This window comes from Macaca thibetana, chromosome 11 (assembly GCF_024542745.1).
Source record: "Macaca thibetana thibetana isolate TM-01 chromosome 11, ASM2454274v1, whole genome shotgun sequence".
Taxonomy (NCBI): Eukaryota; Metazoa; Chordata; class Mammalia; order Primates; family Cercopithecidae; genus Macaca; species Macaca thibetana.
The window spans coordinates 7,866,067-7,879,284 of NC_065588.1; the positions used below are offsets into that span (position 1 = coordinate 7,866,067).

At 44.9% G+C, this 13,218-nt stretch overlaps 1 protein-coding gene across 1 annotated transcript; it reads right to left on the reverse strand.

Annotated features, from left to right (window-relative positions):
- Nucleotides 1–968: 968 nt before the first annotated feature.
- On the reverse strand, nucleotides 969–6,256 carry GDF3 (growth differentiation factor 3). Its single transcript, XM_050749549.1, has 2 exons — nucleotides 5,924–6,256; nucleotides 969–1,880 (listed from the first exon to the last, which is right to left on the reverse strand). The coding sequence occupies exons 1-2, from the start codon at nucleotides 6,189–6,191 to the stop codon at nucleotides 1,054–1,056; spliced, it is 1,095 nt and encodes a 364-aa protein (XP_050605506.1). The 5' UTR covers nucleotides 6,192–6,256; the 3' UTR covers nucleotides 969–1,053.
- Nucleotides 6,257–13,218: the final 6,962 nt, after the last annotated feature.

The window sequence follows — 13,218 nt, forward strand, 5'->3', positions numbered from 1 at the left end:
CTCAGGTGATCTGCCCACCTCAGCCTCCCAAAGTGCTGGGATTACAGCATGAGCCATCGTGCCCAGCCCTCAAAATAAAATAAAATAAAATAAAATAAAATAAAATAAAATAAAATTGTATGTACAATGTGATCTGCACTATAGGAATCAAATGGAACATCAATAAAAGACCAGAAGGCGCTGGTCTAACTAGGGCTGGGCGCAGTGGCTTTCACCTGCAATCCCAGCACTTTGGGAGGCCGAGGCTTCCTTTAAAAAAATTATTATTATTATTATTATTTTGAGATGGAGTCTTGCTCTGTAGCCAGGCTGGAGTGCACTGGCACGATCTCAGCTCACTGCAACCTGTCTCCAGGGTTCAAGCGATTCCCCTGCCTCTGCCTCCCAAGTAGCTGGGACTACAGGCAAGCACCACCACACCCGGCTAATTTTTTGTATTTTGGTAGAAACGGGGTTTCACCATGTTGGCCAAGATGGTCTCGATCTCCTGCCCTCATGATCCGCCTGCCTCAGCCTCTCAAAGTGCTGGGATTACAGGCATGAGCCACCGCGCCCAGTCTAAAAATTTTTTAATGTAACACTATTAGCATATCAGATCTGCCAGGGAGAGCCAGGGATAGCTGCTGACCTTAGGAAAATTTGTTAGCTTCTCTAAACCTCAGCTTCTTTGTCTATAAAGCATAAACAACAATGCTTCCCTCAAACAACAGTGAAATGTTTGTAAAGTAACACATAGGATAATGCCTGCCCATAATTGGCCATCAGTAAATGCCAGTGTCCATACTGTCATATGCATAATGAGTATGTTAGAACAGAAATTAACCATGATTATTAGGGCTCCAGTGTGTGTGTGTGTGTGTGTGTATGTGTGTGTGTGTCTGTGTGCACGCACATGCAAGTATGGGCATCATTAATTATGCTGGGTTTTTCAGGAAGACAAATTATAAACACAGATATATTGACATTTCCGGTCTAAGTGGTCATAAACCAGATAGGTAGTTTTATTAGAAGATTTATCCTAAGAACACTCCTTCTATTCCCATTTCTGCCATCCTACCCACACCCACATTCATCGACTACCATGTCTTCATAATGTCGTAGAATGACATTGTCATTATTGTCCTGGTAGAGCATGGAAATGGGAGACAGCTTGGTGGGGACACACACAGCCTGGGGGATCTCTGGGTCAACTGCATGCATCAGGGCTTGCATGAAAGCATAATTGGAGCTGTTGAGAGAGATGGTCAGTGAGAAGGGACACTCTCCGTGGCAGTAATTTGCCATGAACCCCTTGGGGGCAATGATCCACTTGTGCCAACCCAGGTCCTGGAAGTTAATGAACAGCTGGTGACGGTGGCAGAGGTTCTTACAAGAAACCTTGGGGACAGGGATGGCTGCTCTCCTTTTCCGAGAAGGGGGGCACTCATCAGGGTTAAGGGCCACCACCAGCAGGGAAGCATGAAGGGAGCGTCTCAGTCTGGCACAGGAGTCCTCAGGCTGAAAATTCACCCCAGAGTCTCTGTCTTCTTTGACCAGTATCTCCAGGAATAACCCAAAGTTTTTCTGGGGGTTGTCATTCCAATCCTTAGCTACATCCAGCAGGTTGAAGTGAACAGCACCTTGTGGCCATGGGACTGACCGCAACACAAACATTTTACCTGGCTTAGGGGTGGTCTGGCCCCACACATGAGGCTCTTGAACCAGGAACAGAGCCAGTTCCAGCTCTGGTCCCAGGTTATAGTAAGAATTGGGCCCCAAGTCCAGGCCCAGCTGGGCCAGTGTCAACTGTTCTCTTTCTTTGATGGCAGACAGGTTAAAGTAGAGCAGCTTTTGCAGGCAGGAGGAAGCTTGGGAAAATTTCTTTGGGTAAAGAAAGAAACCTAGATGGGAAAAGAGACATGTCAGAGTCATAATAATACCTTTTAGTTCATATCCACCTATATGATATAAATGTCAGATATCCACATATACAATATAAGGGCAGGGAAGAGCCCAAGCCCTATTATGTGGTAGGGTTTGTTTCTCTATTCCTGAAAGCCAGAGGTTCTTATCTTCACATCCACAGGTTCCCAGAGATTCCTGGATGAAATGTAGAGGGTGCACAAACTTAGATGGGAAAAATAATTACATCATTATTTCCACTAAACTAAAGGAAATTTAGCATTTCCTTCATTATGAATATAGGCAACAAATCCCAGTAATATCATCAGGGCCTATGACATTGTTATCACTAATAATCATAGGTGTGTTCATACATTTAGTTGTTGCAAATAACTGAAAACATTTATGGAGGCCAGGCAAGTGGCTTATGCCTGTAATCCCAGCACACTGGGAGGCTGAGATGGGAAATTTGCTTGAGGCTAGGAGTTTGAGACCATCCTGGGCAACATAGTGAGACTCCATCTCTACAAAAAATAAAGAAAGAAAGGAAAAGAAAAAAAAAAAACACTTATGCTAACACTATACTGAAATTTATGGTAGCTATACGTATAGTCACCTCCCTAGATCTTGTTATGTATTACATTGATAAAGCATTATATATATTACTATATATACATTTGTTTAAAAAATATTTTAAAACTGTATTTCAATACTTAATTGGTTTCTTTTGAAATCCTAAATATTTTACTTCAGGCACTTAAACCATTATTCTGAGAAAAAATCAATAGACTGGGCCAGGCGTGGTGGCTCACACCTGTAATCCCAGCACTTTGGGAGGCCCAGACGGGCAGATAACCTGAGGTCAGGAGACCAGACTGACCAACATGGAGAAACCCTATCTCTACTAAAAATACAAAAAAATTAGCCAGGCATGGTGGCACATGCCTGTAATCCCAGCTACTCGGGAGGCTGAGGCAGGAGAATCACTTGAATTTGGGAGGCAGAGGTTGTGGTGAGCTGATATCACACGAGTGTACTCCAGCCTGGGCAACAAGAGCAAAACTCCATCTCAATTAAAAAAAAAAAAAAAAAAAAAAAAAAGAGTAACCTAGACTGTCAGGTGTTGTTGGCCAAAGTCCAATCATTCAGATTGGCTTTACTTTTTTTTTTCCGAGACGGAGTCTTGCTTTGTCACCCAGGCTAGAGTGCAGTGGCTTAATCTCAGTTCATGGCAACCTCAGCCTCTCGGGTTCAAGCAATTCTCCTGCATCACCCTCTGGAGTAGCTGGGATTATAGGAGCACACCATGTCCGGCTAATTGCATTTTTAGTAGAGACGGGGTTTCACCATGTTGGCCAGGCTGGTCTCAAACTCCTGACCTCAGGTGATCTGCCCACCTTGGCTTCCCAAAGTGCTGGGATTACAGGCGTGAGCCACCACGCCCAGCCAATTTTTTTTTTAAGTTTTTGTAGAGATAGGGTCTCCCTATGTTGCTCTCCTGAGGTCACAGGATCCTCCCACCTCTCAAAGTGCTGAGATTACAGTCATGAGCCACTGCTCCAGCCTCTCCTCATATTGAAGTACAATGTGATTCTTTGATTTTTGTCCATGGATGCCCTTCTTCTGAAGTTACAAGTGTGCTCTCCGTTTTCTAAGCTAACTTTCCTGCCTGAATTTTCAAATTTTACCTATTCCTCTAGGAAAAGACCCAATAAGTATACTTTTACTATTTTATTTTTTGCATCTTCAATTTTTCCCTTACCACAAATAACTTATTTGGCCTAACGCCATCATTTTGTTTGGTAGGATGACTTCACGCTTAAGTAGGTATTTTCTGTTTTTTTTTTCCCCCTGAGACGGAGCCTTGCTCTGTCACCTAGGCTGGAGTGCAGTTGTGCGATCTTGGCTCACTGCAACCTCCGCCTCCTGGGTGTTCAATGGATTTTCCTGCCTCAGCTGGAATTACAGGTGCTCGCCACCACACCTGGCTAATTTTTTTTTTGTATGTTTAGTGGAGACAGGGGTGGGGGTGGCGGGCGGGAGAGCTTACCATGTTGGCTAGGCTGGTCTCAAACTCCTGGCCTCATGATCTGCCTGCCTCAGCCTCCCAAAGTGCTGGGATTACAGGTGTGAGCCACCGCGCCCAGCCTTAAATAGGTATTTTCTAAAGTCATTCAGCTTGGGGAGAAATTGCAACTCAAACCCAAACACTCTTAGGCGCCCCACCACCATGCCTCTTCATTCTCAAGCATCATTCAAAACGTAACAAAATTTGGCTGGGCAAGGTGGCTCATGCCTGTAATCCCAGCACTTCGGGAGGTCAAGGCAGGCCATTGCCTGAGCTCAGAAGTTAGAGACCAGCCTCACGGCGAGACCTCATCGCTATAAAAAAAAAAAAAATACAAAAATCAGCCTGGCGTGGTTGTGCGCACCTGTAGCCTGTAGTCTCAACTACTCTACTCGGTAAACTGAGGTGGGAAGATCACTTGAGCCCAGGAGGTGGAGGCTGCAGTGAGCTGAGATTGTGCCACTGCACTCCAGCCTGGGTAACACAGCAAGACCTGTCTCAAGGGGAAAAAAAAAGAGAGGAAGAGGAAGAAGAAGAAAAGCCTGAAGTACTTGACCAGGCAAATTCTGAGGGAGTACTTCAGGTAGCCTGGATACAGCACGTTTGAAGATGAGCCAAGAATGCATGCTCTAGGAGGAATAGACTATGAGCTTAGAGTTGAGTGTGCAAGCAGAGGTTGTAAAAGGTGAGACTGGGGAAGTAAGCAGCAGCGTCAGAACAGGCAGGGCACGGTGGGTCAATTCCTGCAGAATTCTGCAGACGAGAATTTTACGTGGAGGAGCAGTATGACTCAATATGCATTTTAAAAAGGTAATTCTGGGCTGGGTGCAATGGCTCACACCTGTAATCCCAGCACTTTGGGAGGCTGAGGCAGGCAGATCACCTGAAGTCAGGAGTTCGAGACCAGCTTGGCCAACATATAGTGAAACCCTGTCTCTACTAAAAATTTAGCTGGGTGTGGTGGCACATGTCTGTAATCCCAGCCACTTGGGAAGCTGAGGCAGAAGAATCATTTGAAGCCAGGAAGCGGAGGTTGCAGTGAGCTGAGATCGTGCCACTCTACTCCAGCCTGGAAGACAGAGGGAGACTCTCAAAAAAAAAAAAAAGCAAAATTTATCTTGTATTCTCAAGGCCATACACAGTTCCTGCTCACCATAGGTATCCAATAAGTGCTTCTTGGACAAATAAATATTCAAATCTCCTCTCCAGTTGCTGTAAAACTAACCCAGGCTCTAAATTCTGCATCTGAAACACCCGGGAGGTTGTATAGACATGCAGATTCTCAACACCCATTTCAGACTTTGAATAAGAATTGGGTGGGGAGAACAAGGGGCAGGAATGGAGTTGGAGGATCTACTGTTAATGGAAGACCTAAGTTATTTGGTGGGTGGTCAGTTTGGGAAAGTGTTGGATGCCACTCCCTGGGATCCTTTTAAAAAAGGATATGACAACTGTATATATTATTACTCTCTATTCACAAATCTAGAATAACCTCTGCCACCCAACAAGAGTAGCCAGGAGGTGCAAATAAGGGAAGCAGGAGTCCTGGGCAAACCAACCTCAAAATTTTTATACCCTGCTTGCCACACAGAAGATGGCAGGATGTGTATATATGGGCTGAAGAGTAGGACACTGAGCTCCGATTCCTCCTTCACCTCTTTCATCTCAACTGAAGCACAAAGCAGTTGATTCAAAAAACAAAAACCTGTTTCAAATTCTGACTTTTTTCTCACACACTAGCTGTATGGTCTTGAATAGATTACAGGTTACCTACTGTCTGAGCCTCATTTCCTTACTGTTAGAAACTTGATAAGAATATCTAACTTCCTCTCAGGATCGTGGGCTGGAATTAAATGAGATAAAATATGAAAAATACCAGCACAAGGCCACATTAGTAATTGCCATTTCCTATTGTCCTTTCTTCACACCACCCAGTTCCAGATGTTTTTCTGGATAACACTCCTATTTCCTTACCTTGGTCTGGGAGAAAGCGAAGTACATTCCCACGGACGCCCAGCTCCTTTACGTAGCATAAGTCTCGGGAGACCCCAGTGGTCGCTGCTGCCTCGCGATCCTGGAAAATTTTCTTCAGGATATAAGGCACAGGTTGGAACTTCTGGGGTGAAGGCGCCTTATCTAAGCCCATAAATTGGAGAAAGACATATTCTTGAAATTGGACTGCCTGGCCAAAAGCCAGAGTTAACAGGAAGCTGAAAGCCAAATCTGGCAAGAATCGAAGCATGGCCTCTAGAGTGGCTATCAGGCTGGGGAGAGCTCCACTGCCAGACTGCCCAACAATTCAGGGGCTGCTAATTTATCTGATGTAAGATAATCAAGTGTGAATTGCTCTCTTCCCAGCTCCTCAAAGGCCATTGGATGTGAAGACGGAATTTTTTTTTTCTCTTCTCTTGCTCTACTATTCCAGGAAAAAGTTCACAGAATAAAGATTACCAATGCATGGACATAAACTCTACAACAATGTGAGGTTGTCGGCAGTAGACAGAGTGAAAAGGAGACATGCATTTATTCATTTAACAAACAGTTACTAAGCATCTATTATGTGCAAGGTGCTGAGATAGGTGCTAGGAACAGAGCAGTGAATAATTCATAGACTTATAATTCATCATCTGCACAGACCAATGCAGAGGGTCGCATGAGGCACATGATGGCTTTGAATGCAGCCTCACACAAAGTCATAAACTTTTGTAAAACATTATGAATCTTTCTTGTGATTTTTTTTTTTTAGTTCATCAGCTATCATTAGTGTTAGCTAACATCATTAGTGTTAGTATATTTCACGTGTGGCCCAAGACAATTCCTCTTCTTCCAGTGTGACCCAGGGAAGCCAAAAGATTGGACACCCCTGTATTAGACAAATACCCAAGTAGATTTCATGATTTTATTTTATTTTTATTTATGTATTTATTTATTTTCGAAACAGGGTCTTGTTCTGTCGCCCAAGCTGGAGTGCAGTGGCCTGATCTTGGCTCACTGCAAGTCTCGACTCCCTGGGCTCAAGAAATCATCCCACCTTAGGCTCTGGAGTAGTTGAGACTACAGGCGTAGGGCACCACTCCCAGCTAATTGTTTTATTTTTTATAGAGATGGGGCCTTGCCATGTTGTCCAGACTGGTCTTGAACTCCTGGCCTCAAGCAGTCTTCCCACCTCGGTCTCCCAAAGTGCTGGGATTATAGGCATGAGCCACCACACCCAGCCACCAGCCTTATTTCTCACCACCCACCATCCTTAGTGTGGAGGCTCTAATTATATTGACCTATTTGTAGTTCTGTGAGCTGATTTCTTCTCAGAGCCTTTACACAGACCAAGTGCAAAGGTCACCTCTACTTCCACAATTTCGACTCACCAAAATAGATTGAGATACTTCTTTCTCCCACTCAGCCATACTTGGGCATCCATTACAGTTTTTTGTTTGTTTGTTTTTTTGAGATGGAGTTTCGCTTTTGTCGCTCAAGCTGGAGTGCAGTGGCGCTATCTCAGCTCACCACAACCTCCGCCTCCCAGGTTCAAGCGATTCTCCTGCCTCAGCCTCCCTAGTAACTGGGATTACAGGCATGTGCCACCATGCCCGCCTAATTTTGTATTTTTAGTAGAGATGGGGTTTCTCCATGTTGGTCAGGCTGGTCTCAAACTCCCGACCTCAGGTGATCCGCCCACCTCGGCCTCCCAAAGTGCTGGGATTATAGGTGTGAGCCACCGCGCCCTGCCCTCCATTACAGTTTTTGCAGTGCATTTTACAGTGTGCCTCCCTCCCTTTCAGACAACTCATGCCTTGAGGATCAGAACTGCGTCTCTTTGCCTAAGTATCTTCAGTGTGTCTTTTTCCCCCAAAGTATCTCCACTGGTGAGGAAAGTGTCCGGCAGGTAGTAGACATTCAATAAATATCTGTGCAAAAAATAAATTAAGGAATTAATTGGTTGCTATTTCTAGAGGTCTCACTCTTTTATATAGTGAGGTTTTCCTCATTCCTTTTTTTTTTAGAGTTAGAGACTAGGTTTAGGGAGTGTCTCACTATGTTGCCCAGGCTGGCCTTGAATTACTGGATCAAGGGAATCTTCTGCCTTGGCCTCCAAGTAACTAGAACTACAGGCATGTGCCACCACTCCCAGGTCCCACTTCTCTTATCTCCTATTTGTATCTTATCTAACACTTTTAAATTAATCTACAATCTTAACCTTTTTTCAACAATAAGAGTAGGTTGCATTTGGGTTTTCTTTATTTGATTTTCCTGACTTAAGGTCAGAAATCAGACTAACTGGTTCAAATTCTGGTTCCACCACTGATTAGTTATGTGACCATGAGCAAGCCACTCAAGTGTAAAGTGGGAATAAAACATTCTTTGTTAAGGTGCTGAGGGCAACTCATAAAATAATGTATATATGACACTCAGGACAATGTCTGCCGAATGGAAAGCACTCAATAAAAGTTAGCTATTATTATTATCGTCATTATTATTAATTAAAGAGGAGGTTGATCAGGTGCAGTGGCTTGTGCCTGTAGTCCCAGCCGCTTGGAAGCCTGAGGTGGGAGGATCCCTTGAGCTCAGGAGTGCGACGCCAACCTGGGTACTATAGCAAGACCCAGTTCCTAAAGGGAAAAAAAAAAGGTTCATCGGAGCACAGCTAAGAGAAAAAGAAAAAGAAAAAAAAAAGTAGGGAGAGAGGTAGTTTGATCATGGAGGAAAAAAGAAGTAATAGAGAATGTGCAGTTGCCTAGCAGAAAAAGCACCAAATCAGTCAGGGGATCTGAGTTAAGCACAGCATCTCCAATTATGATGTAATCGTAGGCCAGGCGCGGTGGCTCACACCTGTAATCCCAGCACTTTGGGAGGCTGAGGTGGGCAGATCACCTGAGGTCAGGAGTTTGACACCAGCCTGACCAATATACTGAAACTCCGTCTCGACTAAAAATACAAAATTAGCCTGGAGTGGTGGCACATGCTTGTAATCCCAGCTACTCAGGAGGCTGAGGCAGGATAATCGCTTGAACCCAGGAGGCAGAGGTTGCAGCGAGCTGAGATCGCACCATGGTACTCCAGCCTGGGCAACAAGAGTGAAACTCCAGCTCATAAATAAATAAATAAACAATGTAATCTTAGGCAATTCACTCAGTCTTTTATGATATATACTCAGACATGGAAATTTTTCAAAGTGAAGAATTGGAATGGTCTGATATGTCATACAGGGCTAACCTATTTGGGCCTCACTTTGCTTACCTAAGAAATCACAGGATTGAATTTTATTGTTTTTAAAGATTCTATAAGCAGGCCAGGTGCGGTGGCTCACGCGTGTAATCCCAGCACTTTGGGAGGCCGACGTGAACTCCTGAGGTCAGGAGTTCAAGACCAGCCTGACCAACATGGTGAAACCATATCTCTACTAAAAATACAAAACTTAGTGGGGCGTGGTGGCAGACGCTTGTAATCCCAGCTACCCGGGAGACTGAGGCAGGAGAATCGCTTGACCCTGGGAGGCAGAGTTTGCTGTGAGCCGAGATTATGCCACCGCACTCCAGCCTGGGCAACAGAATGAGACTCTGTCTCAAACAAAAAATAAAAGAAAAAAAAGATTCTATAAGCAAAGCCACTGCAATTCTGGACTTTGAGCCCAAATCAGAAAATCAAAATCGGCCAAGTGCGGTGGCCGGGTGGATCCTTTGAGGTCAGGAATTTGAGACCAGGCTGGCCAACATGGTGAAAACCGATCTCTACTAAAATACAAAAATCAGCCGGGTGTGGTGGTACATGCCTGTAATCCCAGCTACTCAGGGGGCTGAGGCAGGAGAATTACTTGAACCCGGGAGGTGGAGGTTGGAGTGAGCTGAGATCGCGCCACTGTTCTCCAGCGTGGGTGACAGAGAGAGACTCCGTTTAAAAAAAAAAAAGAAAGAAAAAAGAAAACCAGGCCGGGCGCGGTGGCTCAAGCCTGTAATCCCAGCACTTTGGGAGGCCGAGACGGGCGGATCACGAGTTCAGGAGATCGAGTCGAGACCATCCTGGCTAACACGGTGAAACCCCGTCTCTACTAAAATACAAAAAAAAAAAATTAGCCGGGCGAGGTGGCGGGCGCCTGTACTCCCAGCTACTCGGGAGGCTGAGGCAGGAGAATGGCATGAACCCGGGGGGCGGGGCTTGCAGTGAGCTGAGATCCGGCCACTGCACTCCAGCCTGGGCGACAGAGCCAGACTCCGTCTCAAAAAAAAAAAAAAAAAAAAAAGAAAGAAAAAAGAAAACCAAATCAAGGCAACATAGCTAGGTAGTATAGAACTGGTTCTGCAGTCATGGACTTAAGACTAAAATCCTAACTCAATCACTTACCGGCTGTGGGGTCCTGGAGAAATTGTTTCTCCAGTCTTTAGTTTTCTAATCCATAAAATGAGAAAAGGAGGTGGGAGAGAATCAGCAAAAATAATGAATGGATACTAGGCTTAACACCTGGATGATTAAACAATCTGTACAACGGGCCCCCGTGACACTCATTTACCTATGTAACAAACCTGCACATCCTGCACATGTACCCCTGAATTTAAAATAAAAGTTAAGGACTGAGTGCAGGTGCTCATGCCTGTAATCTCAGCACTTTGGGAGGCCAAGGCGAGCAGATCACTTGAGGTCAGGAGTTCGAGACCAGCCTGACCAACATGGTGAAACCCTGGGTCTACTAAAAATATGAAAACAATTAGTTGGGCATGGGGGCGCGCACCTGTAATCTCAGCTACTCGGGAGACTGAGGCAGTAGAATCGCTTGAACCCAGGAAGTGGAAGTTGCAATGAGCTGGGATTGTGCCTCTGCACTTCAGCCTGGGCGACAAACAGAAACTCTGTCCTCAAGAATAAATAAATAAATAAAAGTTAAAATGATACAATAAAATAAAATGAGAAAAATATCAGTGCAGCAGAATTATTGTTATCATAAACATAAAAACTTTTCAACTTCACTAGTGAAAAAAAGAAATGCAAATTAAAACAATGAAATGTCTTTGTCTATCCAATTAGCAAGATGAAAAAAGACAACAGCTTGTGTGGATGAGGAAACAAGGAAATTAACACTGTTATTCACAGGTCTGGGTACACATTAACATAACTTATCCGGAGGAAAAATTTGTAATATTGCTAAAAGTTTAAAAACTATTTCTGGCCAGGCGCGGTGGCTCACGCCTGTAATTCTACCACTTTGGGAGACCAAGGAGGGTGGATCACATGAGGCCAGGAGTTCGAGAGAAGCCTGGCCAATATGACAAAACCCCACCTCTATTTAAAATTTTAAAATAAAAATAAAAATAAAAAAATTCAAAAACCCAGCTGGGCATGGTGGTTCACGCCTGTAATCCCAGTGCTTGGGTGGAGCAGAGGCAGGAGGATCCCTTGAGCCCAGGAGCTATGATTGCTCCACTACGTAATTGCTCCACTCAGCCGGGCGCGGTGGCTCACGCCTGTAATCCCAGCTCTCAGGGAGGCAGAGAGGCGGGAGGATAGCTTGAGCCCAGGAGTTTGAGACCTGCCTGGGCAATATAGTGAGACCCCATTCTCCACAAAAAGGAAGAAAAAAAAAAGACACACAAAAAAAGTGTAATTGCTCCACTCTAGCCTGAGTGACAGAGCAAGAGCTTGTCTTGGAAAAAAGCAAACAAACAAACGAACACTCAGGAGGAGAACTTCAAACATAATGAAGCTTCTTTTTCAACCCTTACACTCTACACCCTCCCATTGATAAATGAGCTTCTTTTCCTAATAGAAATGTCTCCTTGTTGTTGTTTGAACCTTTTTTTTCTCAATTGAATTGTGGACACATCCTCCATCTGTTCTAAACATGATATGATCATTAGTGGGGATATAAGAAAGTTGAGGCCAGGCACGGTGGCTCATGCCTGTAATCCTAGCACTTTGGGAGGCCGAGGCAGGCGGATCACTTGAGGTCAGGAGTTAAAGACCAGCTTGGTCAACATGATGAAACCTCATCTCTACTAAAAATACAAAAAGTAGCTGGGCATGGTGGCACACACCTGTAATCCACACTGCATTCCAACGTGGGCAATAGAGTGAGACTGTCTCAAAAAAAAAAAAAAGAAAGTTGAGAAGAATCTTCAGAAATTAAGGAAAACTCCTTGAGATTCCCTGTACTAATTACACGCCATGCCCTAGTGACCATTTCTACCTTTCTTACTAGTTTTCAAAGAAAGAAAATGAGCACAGGCCATGAGACATTATTGAAATAGGTTGAATAGAATTTGCCAAGGGTACACACGAAGCCAACATACCAAAAATAACTTTTGAAAAGAATCTCATGTCCAGGCACGGTGGTCCACGCCTGTAATCCTACGACTTTGGGAAGCCAAAGTGGGCAGATCACAAGGTCAAGAGATCCAGACCATCCTGGCCAACATGGTGAAACCCCAACTCTACTAAAAATGCAAAAAAAGGCCGGGCGCAGTGGCTCACGCCTGTAATCCCAGCACTTTGGGAGGCCGAGGTGGGCAGATCACGAGGTCAGGAGATCGAGACCATCCTGGCTAACCCAGTGAAACCTCATCTCTACCAAAAACACAAAAAATTAGCCAGGCGTTCTGGCAGGCACCTGTAGTCCTAGCTACTCGGCAGGAGAATGGAGTGAACCCGGGAGGCGGAGGTTGCAGTGAGTCGAGATCGCACCACTGCACTCCAGCCTGGGCGACAGATAGAGGCTCCGTCTCAAAAAAAAAACAAGTAAAAAAAAAAATGCAAAAAAAAAAAAAATCAGCCGGGCGTGGTGACAGGCACCTGTAATCTCAGCTACTCGGGAGGCTGAGGCAGGATAATTGCTTGAACCCTAGAGGCAGAGGATGCAGTGAACAGATATCGTGCCACTGCACTCCAGCCTGGGCGACAGTGCGAGACTCCATCTCAAAAAAAAAAATTATCTACATTTTATAGTTTTTTTTGTTTTTTTTTTTTTTTTTTTTTTTTTGAGACAGAGTCTAGCTCTGTTGCCCAGGCTGGAGTGCAATGGCCGGATCTCAGCTCACTGCAAGCCCCGCCTCCCGGGTTCATGCCATTCTCCTGCCTCAGCCTCCCGAGTAGCTGGGAGTACAGGCGCCCGCCACCTCGCCCGGCTAATTTTTTTTGTATTTTAGTAGAGACGGGGTTTCACCGTGTTAGCCAGGATGGTCTCGATCTCCTGAACTCGTGATCCGCCCGTCTCGGCCTCCCAAAGTGCTGGGATTACAGGCTTGAGCCACCGCGCCCGGCCTGTATTTTTTTTTTTTTTATTGAGA